This window comes from Pyxicephalus adspersus, chromosome 5 (assembly GCF_032062135.1).
Source record: "Pyxicephalus adspersus chromosome 5, UCB_Pads_2.0, whole genome shotgun sequence".
NCBI classification, from domain to species: domain Eukaryota; kingdom Metazoa; phylum Chordata; class Amphibia; order Anura; family Pyxicephalidae; genus Pyxicephalus; species Pyxicephalus adspersus.
Window position 1 is genome coordinate 138,285,767 of NC_092862.1, and position 13,124 is coordinate 138,298,890.

The 13,124-nt window shown below is 38.9% G+C and overlaps 1 protein-coding gene across 5 annotated transcripts in view; it reads left to right on the top strand.

The window, feature by feature from the left end:
- PPP1R9A (protein phosphatase 1 regulatory subunit 9A) overlaps positions 1 to 13,124 on the top strand; it is a 130,588-nt gene that overhangs the window by 110,379 nt on the left and 7,085 nt on the right. For 2 of the 5 annotated variants that reach the window (XM_072412890.1, XM_072412891.1), the window contains exons 12-17: positions 4,170 to 4,208; positions 5,486 to 5,643; positions 8,815 to 8,859; positions 9,976 to 10,095; positions 11,179 to 11,202; positions 12,737 to 12,910. In XM_072412890.1, coding sequence (XP_072268991.1) covers positions 4,170 to 4,208; positions 5,486 to 5,643; positions 8,815 to 8,859; positions 9,976 to 10,095; positions 11,179 to 11,202; positions 12,737 to 12,910 — 560 coding nt within the window. The remainder of the gene's footprint in view (positions 1 to 4,169; positions 4,209 to 5,485; positions 5,644 to 8,814; positions 8,860 to 9,975; positions 10,096 to 11,178; positions 11,203 to 12,736; positions 12,911 to 13,124) is intronic. The other 3 variants (XM_072412892.1, XM_072412893.1, XM_072412894.1) reach the window with 3 other exon arrangements.

Below are 13,124 nucleotides of genomic sequence, written 5' to 3' on the forward strand. Positions count from 1 at the left end.
GCCAGGAAACTGAAAGATCCGGATTATCAATGGCCGGATTTTCCATTGTCAACCTGTACTTGGAAACTGTGAAGCCAAACAATCTGAAAGCTGAACTCCAGGCAGAAATTAATCAATAAGAGTTACGTATTCATTAGAAACCATTAAATACATTCTTACCTGGAAAAAGCAGTAGTATCAGAATTAGTTGCAGTATTAGTCTCTCGTCATTCCTTGCAAGTAACATTTGAACTGCAGGATAGGGAGCAAAAGGAGCTATCCAGGTGGGCTGCATGTGCCTATAGGAAACATTATCATAGAAGAATAGATGAGAGTGGTGGCCTCATCAGTCTTTTGCTATTCTTTTACTGTCCAATTACAAGCTGAGAGTCAGGAGGTGGTCTTTATCGCATTACTACACTTAGATATAGTCAGGTCACCGTTCTGGTTCTTCTGTTTGGTAGAAAAAAAAAAAATTCAGGGTTTGCTGGAAATCAAATTACTTGGCACATAAAACAGCTATCATATGTGTATTTGAACTGTTTACCTGGAGTTCAACTTGTAATAGATGCTTTTATTCTGTAAAGCAATTTTAGGTCCTAGCCCTGCTCTACATTCCCATACATAGTTGGTAATAGTAGGTAATATAATGCAAGTGAAAATTTACTGCCAGAACATATGAAATATACTGCAATACCCCGGATATATGTAATACATTGGTTCTTATGTTTTATTACTTGGTTTTCCCATTTGAAGGGTGGCAATGACTAGAGATACTCATGGCCTACTTTTCAAAGCGTCCTATAAAAGAACTTTTTTCTGCATTAAAAAACTTTTGGACTTTCCATTTCCTTTGATCAGTACTGTATAATGAATGAAAAGGAGACTTTGATTGGCTGGGCAAAAAAAAAAAAAAAAACAGAGCGCTCATCCTTCGGACGTCATCAATTTCCCTTGTACATTTCTGATTCAATCACAGATAAAAACCGATGTCATGCCTAATGTGAACAATGTTTTATCTGATGAACCCTGTTACGTTTTAAATGTATTATGTTTCAAGGTGGTCAGTCTGAGGAGCGTAAAATTTTGCAATAAAGATATTGAAACAAAAAGTGTTTACAGGACTCTTTGATTCCATTATGAATCAAGCAGTCATAGCCATCCCACTATGTCATGAGAGAGGAATGAGTGAATTCATTTTCATTCATGCAGACACGCTCGATGTGATCATAAACACTTTTTATTTGCACCATGATACCATTTTTATCAAATTTTGTTAGCATTTTATTGCTCATTTTTTTCAAATATTGGTGTTTAATGGCTTCGAAAGGTAAAGTATTGTAAGAGAGGAAATGATTAAGAGTCAGGTGACTCCTGGCAAGGTATATTATTCCCAAAGGTTACATCGTAATATTATTGTGTAAAGGAGCGCTGCCAAAAATGTGATACTATAATTGTGATTGGTTTGCTACATTTATGTCCTTGAATTTTGTGCACTAGAAAAAATATAATATGGGGTTGGCAACCATCACATGAGTATGGGGCTTTCTGTGATCCCTAATTACTCTTTCATGGCAGTTTCGGGGCACTAAAAATATTCTTTGGTTGGAAATCGCGGCACAGGTATGGGCATTTTGTGACCCACCATTGGGTCTTTACTGGCAGGGAGACTTTTTCCCATCTGCATGGATTTCATGAGTTGCATTTGGCACTACAATCGTCAACAAGAGTTCCATATATTTTAGAAATACTACAATGGGCATCATGTTGTATATTCTTCAGTGGAGAAAATGTTGGTTCCTTTAGGCTTACCACTCCATATTCTGTCCGGTTACACCTTGTTGGTCCTCAAGCCCCAATGAAGTTAACTTGTTTTAAAAAGCTTTATGCAGTTTGGATTAAATAGCTGTGAAATGGTATTTATTTGACAAGCTGGCAAATAGGCAGAAATAAATTATTTTCATAGCTGTGCCACCTATTCTACAATAAAGAATAAACCCTTAATTCTGGGTGTTTGTAATGTGAGATATGTAGATATCTTACATAGAAGGTTATACTGTGAGTATTGGGTACTTGCATTTCCATAACCTGATTATGCTTTCAGTATTTTTCATAGAAATATAACTCACAATATATATAGGAACTCACAAACTGGTGGCAAAAGTAGCCGAGGACTCTTATGCCAGATACAGCTGTTGTAGGGTGTGTGGGGGAAGGACCAACCTGACATCACCAAAAGTTTATTTGATAACCAATGACTGTAATTATAGCATAACAAAAGAAACCATAGATGGTAGTTAGTCATAGACTATAGACATGCCCCAAAGGATGACCAGAGACTATGAGTATGCCACACAGGATGGTTAGAGACCATGAATATGCCACAAAGGATGATTAATCACTGCAGACATGCAACAGAAGCTATTTAGCCATAGTCATAGCTGGAACAAACTTTGTTTGGAGTTACACACTCGCAAGTATAGTCGTTGGAAAGGATCTTAGCAAATTCTAAATGTCATATTGCCCTTTAATAAAGATCTTTATGACATAGTGTGCCCACTTACAAATTACCATTTTTTACTAGAACCCAGTCCAAAAATGTGTTTTTCTTTCACTGCCATGGTAAGGAAAATAGGTAAGTAAAAATTACTGTCTGCAGGGGTTGTGAAGGCCACTGTCACAAAGGGCCACCATATGCACTCCTAATGCAAAAATATACAGCATAATGAAGTGGCTAAGCTTGCAGCTGATCAGTCTATTATCGATCTAACTGGGGATTACCTCACCCCGTTTCCCCTACAAAAATGAAAGGTTCTCCTTTCCTTCCTATTTCTAGAAGCATCTGGGACGTCTTTTTGTTGTCCGGTCTTGTGAAAGTCTCTGTGCTCTGTTGGTGCAGAATGCTGTCAGTGGTGATGTTAATGTCAGACATTAATGATCATTTGGAGATGTCTCTGCCACCACTTTTCCTGGGATTTGTGGGGAAATGGTAGGGAGGATTTTTTATCAGAGCTTATCCATGCAGCACTGCATACAGGATCCAACTAGGGTTGTACTGATAAAACAATATAGTTGAAAAATGTCACCAGAATACCTTGCAGAGTCACTACCAGTATAATGTCATATGTCGGAACTGCACAGAGTTCCATCTTCAAAATAGACCATCAGCTATGATCCAGATTTACCCCCAACCCTACCTTTTGATTCTAGAGAATGTCCCAGAATAGCTATTATTACTTTTATGACATTATTAGTGGGGATGAGTTTTTGTTGCTTTATTATAGAGAGGCAACTCATGTGGGTTTGAGATTGGCATTCCCGGGGAATTCATGTGCAGAATTCCTCCAGAAAATCCTAAGTACAATTCATGCGTTTGCACTATGGCCAACAAGCTTAGAAGTAGCAATATTGGAGACTTTGAATAAACCAGCCCTCTCATTATGAAAGGAGGGCACAGAGGATTGGGATCGACCTGTTAAAGGAATTTACACTGCTCACATAGCAAAATGAAATATCACTTTGCAAGAGATATTTCACTTAGCTTAGTAAATGAGATAAAGTTCTGTTAAATTCAACCATCCAACCATGTGCAAGTAAAAACACTGTTTTTTATGTGATTCTGTATTCTGTGCACAGTGAATTATTGCCACTAAGCTTTGTGATCACAAATCACTTTAGCAAGTTAGCAGTCTAATTTCCTCTAGTAAGTCACCCCCTCAAAAATTAGTAAGGGCCAGTGTTCAAAAATGGCTCTGCCAGGAGACATGACCACCAGGCGTTAACAGCTTCTCCCTCATTAGCTGCACTATTCTGGCTTTGCCACTCACTTTTGCACACAAGGACAGTTTCCATCAACAGACGTAATGGGAATAACTGCCTGTCGAGTGTCACAGAATGTGATTGTTTTTTTTTTTTTTGAGCCTATTAATATTGTCTTGCTTTCTCTTGCTTCTATATAAATTGTCTTTTTTTATGCTTCTCACCCGCTGTGCTTCTTTCTTACAGCTCAGACTCTTCCTTGTCTTTTCCGCTCCTGTAAATCTCACGTCCCCTTTCCTATCTCCGTTACTTGACTCCCTTGGCACTGATTTTATAGCTGCTTCTTAGAAAATATTTCATATTTTCAGAACTGCAATAACTCTGCCATGTTTACTAACACCATTATGTACTAACTCTGTACACGTTTTCAGAAGGAGCAGTGAAAAGTGCAGACGGCGACGACGTGTTTGGTGAGTTGAAAAATACACTTTATATTGTCAATAGAGCAAAATGTGTAATATGGGCATGCTCGAAGTGCTTCTGTGTTCAGGGACTCCAATTCTTCTAAATATTATTTGCCTGGTTTCCTGGATAGTTGTATAATAGTTAGCTATATAAACCCCTTTTTAACTTATCCCGTCAAGTTTATGGGATTGCACAACCCACTTGAAAAGGGGTTCAATGCAAAACTGGTCATCTGCATCAGTTAATTCTAAATTATCTCAAATCTGATTGACACAATCCAAAACCCATTGACCAAGAACCTAATGAATTCCCCACCAATGTGCAACTGTCAAAGTGAAATACTTACTGCCTTTCACATCCCTACACTCTTCAGTGTTAATCTGCACTGCAAATCCTTTCAAGCAAATCATTCCAGCCATTCTCTATTTCTAGTGTGAATGCGTGCAGTGAGTACCTATTATTATCAGTTGGATGGTCTGCACTCTGCTGGATGATTGTGCTCCCCTAAATTTTGCCATCAATAGGAATGAATGGAGCTTTAGATGCAGACCTGGCTGGGACAATTTGCTTACAAAGCGTGTAGGGTGCTGGGCAGGGTTGCACATCTCTGGGGAAGGAAGGTAAGTATTTCATTTTGCAGGCAGAATATGATATTTTAATAAAGGATCTTTACTAAAATTAAAGCTGTCCTTCAAGATAAAGTGGACCGTTAAGTTTCTCCTTTTAGTCTTCTTTTAGCATTCCAGCAGGCAGCTAATGTACCCAAAAATTAATTATTACCTAAGCTTTCTTTATCATTGATCCAATATTCAAGTGCACATCAAAAGTGGGTGCCTTCTATGAGATGATGATAGGAAAGTTGGGGTCTGTTTTGCATTAAAATTATATTACCCTTAACAGATCCTCATCCTCCTCACCCCAGTTTTCATCTTGGAGTAAATGCCTTCCGCTGGACAAGACTTGTAAGACAATGCATACCTGCAAATATTGCTTATAAATGATACCCCTAATGTAACAGTTATTTGAGAGCACACTGACTACCTAATGTAAAATTAAAACTATAATTAAAACTAAAGAAATAACTGAAAATTTAAAGGTAATATTATTAAACAGTATTTATATAGTGCCAACATATTATGCAGCACTGTACAATAAATAAGGGGTCCACTGAGTGCGCTAATAGCACATTTTGCAAAGTGACAGTTCCTCTTGAATTTGGGGTTGTAAGTTTAGGCATGTAATGTAGTTTAATTGGTTTTATAGATAAAGATTTCTTTTGCAGACTTCAATGAGGTAGTGCCAGAAACAGAGAGGTTGGATTCTAAAGCTCTGAAAACTCGGGCTCATCTAATTGTCAAAAGCAAACGACAAAAACCCTCTAGATCACGGTTAAGAGACAGCGTTAGCTCCACGGATGGAGAAGACAGCATCGAGAGGAAGGTATGACCTTATTTCTCTGCTAAGAACACCCTATTCTAATAATAAATGTAATTAATAAATTCATGCAAAGAGCTGCGATCATATGTCATACATTGTATCCCCTGCAAAACTCTTTACTAATATAGTACAGCCACAGTCACCAAAAAAACAAACAAATACACAATGCACACATTTACTTTACACACATGTTCACAAAACGTATTTAATGCCAGCAGTAGTTGTGTGAGGATTTGTGTTAGCATTGCAGGGACGGTAAATCTGAAGAATATTTTATAAATGTAGGGAGGGTATGTACGAGTGTTGGTGTTAGGGTTACAGAAAAATGTATTTGTGTTATATTATGTGAGGTTTTCAAAGTGGGTCAGTGTTACAGGGAGGGTTATTGTTACAAAGAGGGTTAATGTGAGGGTTAAAAGATAGGTTAGCATGAGAATTTTAAGGATAGAAGTACAGGAAGAGTTCGATTGGGGATAAGGGTTATGGGAAGGTTTTGGTAAAGGAAGGTTAGTGTTAAAGGGAGGGTAATGGTTTGGGCTAAAGAAAGAATTAGTATAAGGGTTAGATTTACAAAAATGATTTCTGGAATGGTTACGTTTAGTTTTACTGTGTGTAAGGTTTGCAGGAAGGGCTAGTGTAAAGGTTACCTGCAGCTTTTGTGTAGGTTTTACAGGGTTGGTTAGCATTAGGGTTACAAGGAGTGTTTATGTGAAGGTTAAAGGGAGGGGGTTAGTATGAGAGTTTTAAGGATAGAATTACAGGAAAAGTTAAATTGAGCATTAGTATTAAGGGTTATCAGAAAGTTTTGTGTAGGGGTCAAAAGGAAGGTTGGTGTTAAAGGAAGACTTAGTATGTGATTTACAACCATTAGGGGAAAAGTTAAAATTAATGTTATAGTGCCTAGGGCTTAAGAAGAGCTTGCATAAAGGTTACAGTTAATGTTTGCATAATGTTTACAGGGGGGGGTTAGTGTTGCAAGAAGTGTTGGTGTCAAGATTACAAGGAGAGTTAACATTAGGGTTACTGAAAGGGAAATAGGAAGGGAGGGAATAGTATTAGGATAAGTTTCAAGGTTGCAGGAAGTGATAGTATTATAGAGAGGGTTTGAATAAAGCTAGTATTAAGGATAAGAATTTAGTATGAAGTTTGGGTGTACAGGAATGAATAATGTAAAAGTTAGTGACCGTCTTATAGTACGAGGGGGTGCTGAAAAGTTCCTGGCTTTGCCCAGAAAGAAGAGAGCCAGAGTTATGAAATAACACATTTATTCCACATATTCCCCCCTGAGACTGATTCACTTGGTACAGCGTAATTGCAGCTTTTCTAGACCGTTCAAATAAAAGTCCTTTGGTTGGGCCGCAAACCAGCTCTCAGCAGCATCTTTGACGTCCTCAAAACGTTGCCCCTTCAGGTGTTTGTTAAAATTCGGGAACAGATAATAGTTCAAATGGGCCAGGTCAGGTTAGTAGGTGGATGGTGGACCGATTGGAAACCCAAGGTGTTCAATTTGGAAGCCACAACGTTGGACGTCTGCGCAAGTGCATTGTCCTGCAAAAAAAGGATCCCTTTGGTCAGCTTTATACGGGCTTTCTTCTTAATTGCCTCCTTCAGCTTGTCCAGGAGGGTAGCATATTACTGTCCTGTGATACTAGAACCCTGAGGTAGGTAGTTCACCAAAAGAATACCGTCTTTGTCCCAGAAAACGGACGCCATGACTTTTTTGGACGATTTCTGGGTTCGGAACATCTTTGGTTGCAGGGACCTGCTGTGGCATCATTCCTTTGACTGTTCCTTGGTTTCAGGATCATAGATGTGGAGCCAGGTTTCATCCTCAGTCACTAACCTAGCCAAAAAGTCCTGTGCAGCTTCAAAATAGGCCAAAACGGCTTTGGATGCTTCAGCTCGTTCCTTCTTGTGATCACTGTTCAAACATTTCGGCACCCACTTCACTGAAAGCTTGCGCATATCTAGTATAGTGGTGATAACAAACCCAACATGCACTCATGAGATGTCAAGTATCTGGGCTATCTTTTTTGCGGATATTCGCCGGTACTCAATAATCAGGTCATGGACAGCATTGCAGATTGCCGGGTCAGTTGAGGTTGGGGGCCGCCCACTGCGGGGATCGTCCTCAACGGTGAAATGCCCAGTCGTGAAACGAGATATCCAGGTTTTGGTGCTGTAGGAAGGACACTTTTCCCCCAGTGTTTGTGACATCCCAGTGTCAATGTCCTTTGCGCTTTTTCCCTGGAGAAACAAAAACTTCATGATGGCCTGTAACTCCAACAACGTGAAACTTGCTTGTGCCTCTTCCATCACAGCTTCTCACTAAAAGAAAAAACGGTTTTAAGAATTGCAAAGACCTGATATTTGCACAGTTACATACTAAGATATTAGGCTGTCATATGCCCCCACACTCTCAGCACCCTCTCATATGTAAGGTTAATAGTGAAAATTATTGGGTTACAGGTAAAGGTTGAGCTTCAGGGAGGGATAGTGTTAAGGTTATTTTACTCTTATAGTGCATGAGCTTAAGTGTGGGGGTCAGTAAGGGTGATAGGAAAGGTTAAAGTAAGAGTTATGGGAAAGGTTAGCGTGAGTGTTATAAAAGGGTTCAGTTTGCAGGTGTTAGAATTACATAGAGGGGTTGGTATCATGGTTAGAGTTAGGGTTTTAGTGCTAGGTTGAAGTTGGTGTTGCCACTGTTGTTCCCTGTAAGCCTAACACTAACCCTCCATGTAACCCTGTACACTAATAGCACCAAGGTGTTCTGAAACTATAACCACCGAGAAAGTCATTCGGTTTCTTTGCTTTTCTGCACAGTCTAAACCGATCATATGCCTCCTGTGCTAGTAACCATGAAAATCCTCAGATCAGAGTGTACTGTACCGAAGAACCAAGCTGTCTGCCTTGCAGTTGTCCTAAAGTGCCATAAAAAAGCATTTCTCTTTCCACTTTGCGTCATAGCTAAATGTGAATTTCCAGCTGCAGAAATTTTCTCTCCATTTAGTTCAAAATAGTATATAAATGATGTATGTTCTGATATACACGGTGCTCATATTTTCTGTAAATGCTCTCTTCCCAGCATGTTGTAACCTCCTCCCTGTCTGTCACTGTCTCCACACTCATTACTTGTCTAACTCATCCCATCTGTCTGCTGTTTCTTTCACACAGTGCTTCTTTCTCTGGCCGGCCATAGCCCGCAATCCTTGCCGCTTGGTACAGTATATTGTTCCATATATTATCTCTATCCCCCACCCACAACTGTTGTGAAACCACATGTCCCAGCAGGACCTGGTAGCTATTGCTGAATTATGTGGTACTGCTTTAGCTAAATACAGGCATTGTAGGTCATACGTGTTGAATATTGCATTCATGTTACACAACTGTTAAATTTTATTATGTATACTCTAGGGGAATACTGTTTACCTGTGTCTCTTTTTTGTTAGTAATGCACTGCTCACACAACGAAATATAGCTCAACAGATTTTGACATTGTAGTAGGAAATGGGGACTTACTGCTACATTGGATTCCAGCCAACAGCTAGCAATCCTCAAAATGCAATTCCATCCAGCAGTGAGCCCATTCCGCAGCAACAATCAGAGGCTTATGGTGTCCATGCAGGCATCAGTCCTACCGGGCAACACATGTTCAATACTTTTAGGAACCAATGGTGCAAGTCTGGAGTTTATTTTATTCTAAAAATTGCATTGCTAAGACATATAGGTATAAATGGAGCCCAGAAAGGAATGTTCTGATGGAAGGTAAAAAGGTGGCAAAGGAGCTGCTTCAAAATCTGCCTCCATTTAAATAAGCTCCCTGTTGGGGAGATTTAAATCTCACTTTCGTTCTATTGGCAGGGCATCCCAACGACGGAAGGCAATTTCTTGGATGAGGGCAAATACAGCAGTAAAAGTACAGTTATTTATTAGAGTGAGATGGAAACAGAACGGCATATTGCTTCCTAAGTCACCCTGTCCTGTTAACACTTCTGCTTGCTGATGCTCTAAATAAGAATGCTGTTTTTAGAACACAGCTATATTGAACAAATTAAATACAATCACGTTTTTTTTAAATTGATCTACAGCTGTGATATGTTGTCTATGAAAGGCATTTACTTTATTAACAAAATTTAGGGGGCTCAAGTTAACATTTATGGTTATAAGTGTCCCTGGATACACAATTTGTACTTTTAATATCATTGCCTTAGTCCTCCAACATTTCCTACACCAAGTAGGTGATTAAACAGTTTGAGACGAAAATGAAAAAGTTTTTTGCCTACAATGTATTACAGACAGGACTGTAATGTGGTTCCCTTGGGTTTGTATTTGCAGAATGTCACACTAAGTGATGAGTTCAGTCCCAGTAGCACCAGTTCTGCAGAGCTGAGCGGTTATGTGGCGGAAACAAAGTTGGCAGAGCGATCACATTCCCTAGCATTGTCCTCCGATGAGGTAAGACGTCTCTGTTTCCTATAATATGATTGAATAACATTTTTTTAACGTACTGCTTCATTTCAAAGTAGCTGAAAAGTTTAAAGGTAGAAGGTTCTAACTCAATCTGTTTTGATATACAGGAAGACAAAGTAAAGCCTAGTGACATAAATTCAGAGCAGATTTGCAAATATGTATTCTCCTGAGATGACCTATAGCAACAGAATTCTGGTTCTGTGTTTTAACTAGTACATAATCACTGGATCTGTAAATGGAAAACAATGTGGATCATACAGTGGACATGTTTGGATATACTCAATATCTACTCCATTGGATATACTGTGCTTGTGCTGCATAAATGCCCAATGGGACAAGAAGGGACGTCAGTGGGATACAATGGGATATAAGGGTGTGTGTTATTAAAGGCAATTAGAAAGACCAAAGGTCATCAGGGCCTCTTTGTAGACCAACGAGGCTGCAATATGATGCTGGTAAAGTTCACCTGGCAATACAAAATATCTACTGCTGATTCCCTGCTGACCTGAATATGCCCCTTTATTTACATTACTAGTTGCCTGGCTTTCATGCTGACGATACATTACTGGCCTATCCACCCCATGGTCCCCGAACTTACCTGCAGTAAAGCTTGTCAGGATGGAGAGCAGAGGAAGATCAGTTCAGAGGTGTAAAATCCTGAGAAAAAAGAGAGAGAGAAAAAAAGCAGCACGAGGCTCAGTTTTCTAGGGTCGAGAGCAATGGAGACATCAGGGGATTAATAACTCCTGGATGTCTGTTCACGAGATCCTGTTACCTTTTTAATGCCAAATAAAAGGCAATCTCATCTTATATGTAATGTACATTGTACATCTGCTATAGCTCAAATTGATGTCTGTATTAGAAAGGTTTAAATTGACAGTTTTTAAAAAATATATTCTGAATAATTGAGATTGTTGACATTGTTCCACCTAGGATGTTTTCCTTTTGAATCCCTAAATTGGCTGATAACAAACAGTCAGGTTGACCGATCATTAATTCCTGTACATTTATTTCCTCTTTTTCTTGAATGATCATTTTCCCACAATTTCTTTTCTGCAAACTATAAAGAGCCTGGATATGATAGATGATGAGGTGAGTCAATTTATTTGGATGCTACGTGTTTTGATACCTTTTATACATCTCACAGCATGTATTTCTGTGCTTTGCACTCCCCACCCCCTTGCTGGTGTTGGTCATTGCAGTGTTGCTTGGTTTATTATGGTGTAGCAGCCCCTGTTATAGTGAAGAGTTTTGGAAAGCTCTCTTGTTGCACCCCTGTGCATGGAATTATTGCGCTCTTTATATATACTAATTTATATCACTTCTGCTGTTAGCTTGTTGCAGCTAATCATTATGCATTGTTTTCCAGGTGTATTGTGGTAGCTATTAGGGGTTAATATTACTTATTGTACTGATCCATAATTGATGATATTTTGTGTATTTCAACACTTTGTACTTCATTCTAGCCACTCACATTGCCTTAGCATGCATTATTTCATTATCCCCACCATTCATTCTGATCTTCATCCTTGTTATGTTATTGATTCCTGCCCAACCACAAAAGTCGAATGTTTGCTATACTGTCTGGTCATCCCCTATATTGTTCAGCATACTGCTCTTTCATCTTCTCCGACCTCCAATATATCAATCCATCATCCACTCCAATGCTCAGCATACTGCTCATTGATTTATTATAATATCCACTATACTACTTCATAATCCAATCCAGCACACAGCTATATCATCACTTCTAACCTTCATTACACCACTCCATCATCCATCCTAATGTCCAACATACTGCTCTATAATCCATACTAATACCCAGCATACTGCTACTTCATTATCCACTCCAATGACCAGAACACTAACCCATCATATACCTAAACATGTAGCTTTCTGCTTCATTATCTATCCCAATGTATAGCATACTGGTCCACCAACTACTCTAATATCAAGCATACTGCTCCATCATCTAACTTCAATGTCCAGCATACTGTTCCATAGTATACATCAACATCCATCATACATTGCCAATATTTATCCTAATGACCATCATACTTTTCAATCATCTACTCCAGCATCCATCATGTTTCTCTATCATCAAATGCCCTAATGTCCAGCATACCATCATATACTCCAACATCCATTATACATCTCCATTATTTATCCTAATGCACATCATATTTCTCCATCATCTATTCTAACAACCATCATACTGTTCCATCATCCTAATGCCAACATACTTCTCCATCATCTACTTCAACAAACTTTATACATCTCCATCTTCTATCCCAATGCCCAGCATACTTCCTCATCATCTACTCCAGCATCCATCATACATCTCTATTATTTATCCTAATGCCCATCATACTTCTCCATAATCTATCCTAAACCCCAGCATATTGCTCTATCATCTACCCCATCATCCAACATACAGCTTCATCACCTAATACCCAGCAATATGCCACAATTTCTTTTGTTCCCCATATTCATCAGCCATCCAATCTATTGTCTATTTCCCATTAATGTATTCATTTACTTTATACAGTATATTGTTTTTCATTTCCTGATATGCTCACAATCAAAACTCAGAATCTCACAGCTCATTGTCTATTCTTTGTTACAGATCTTTGAAGATGGACAATCTCCCAAACACAGTCCCCATAGTCCTTTTGAGTGGAGCACACAGCAAGTGACCAACTGGCTAATGAGTCTTAACCTAGAACACTGTGTAACTGAATTCACAGCGCACAATATCAATGGAGAACAACTTCTTCAGCTGGACAGCAGCAAGCTCAAAGTAAGAAACTTTTTGGATTTTTAAGAATTCAGATTTTAAAGGACTTGTATGAGTTATGTAAACAAATAGTTGGCTTTGTCTGATACTACTATTACATAATAATATTAAAAAACAGTATTTATATAGCACCAACATATTACGCAGTGCTGTACATTAAATAGGGGTTGCAAATAACAGACAGATACAGACAGTGACCCAGGAGAAGGAGAGGACC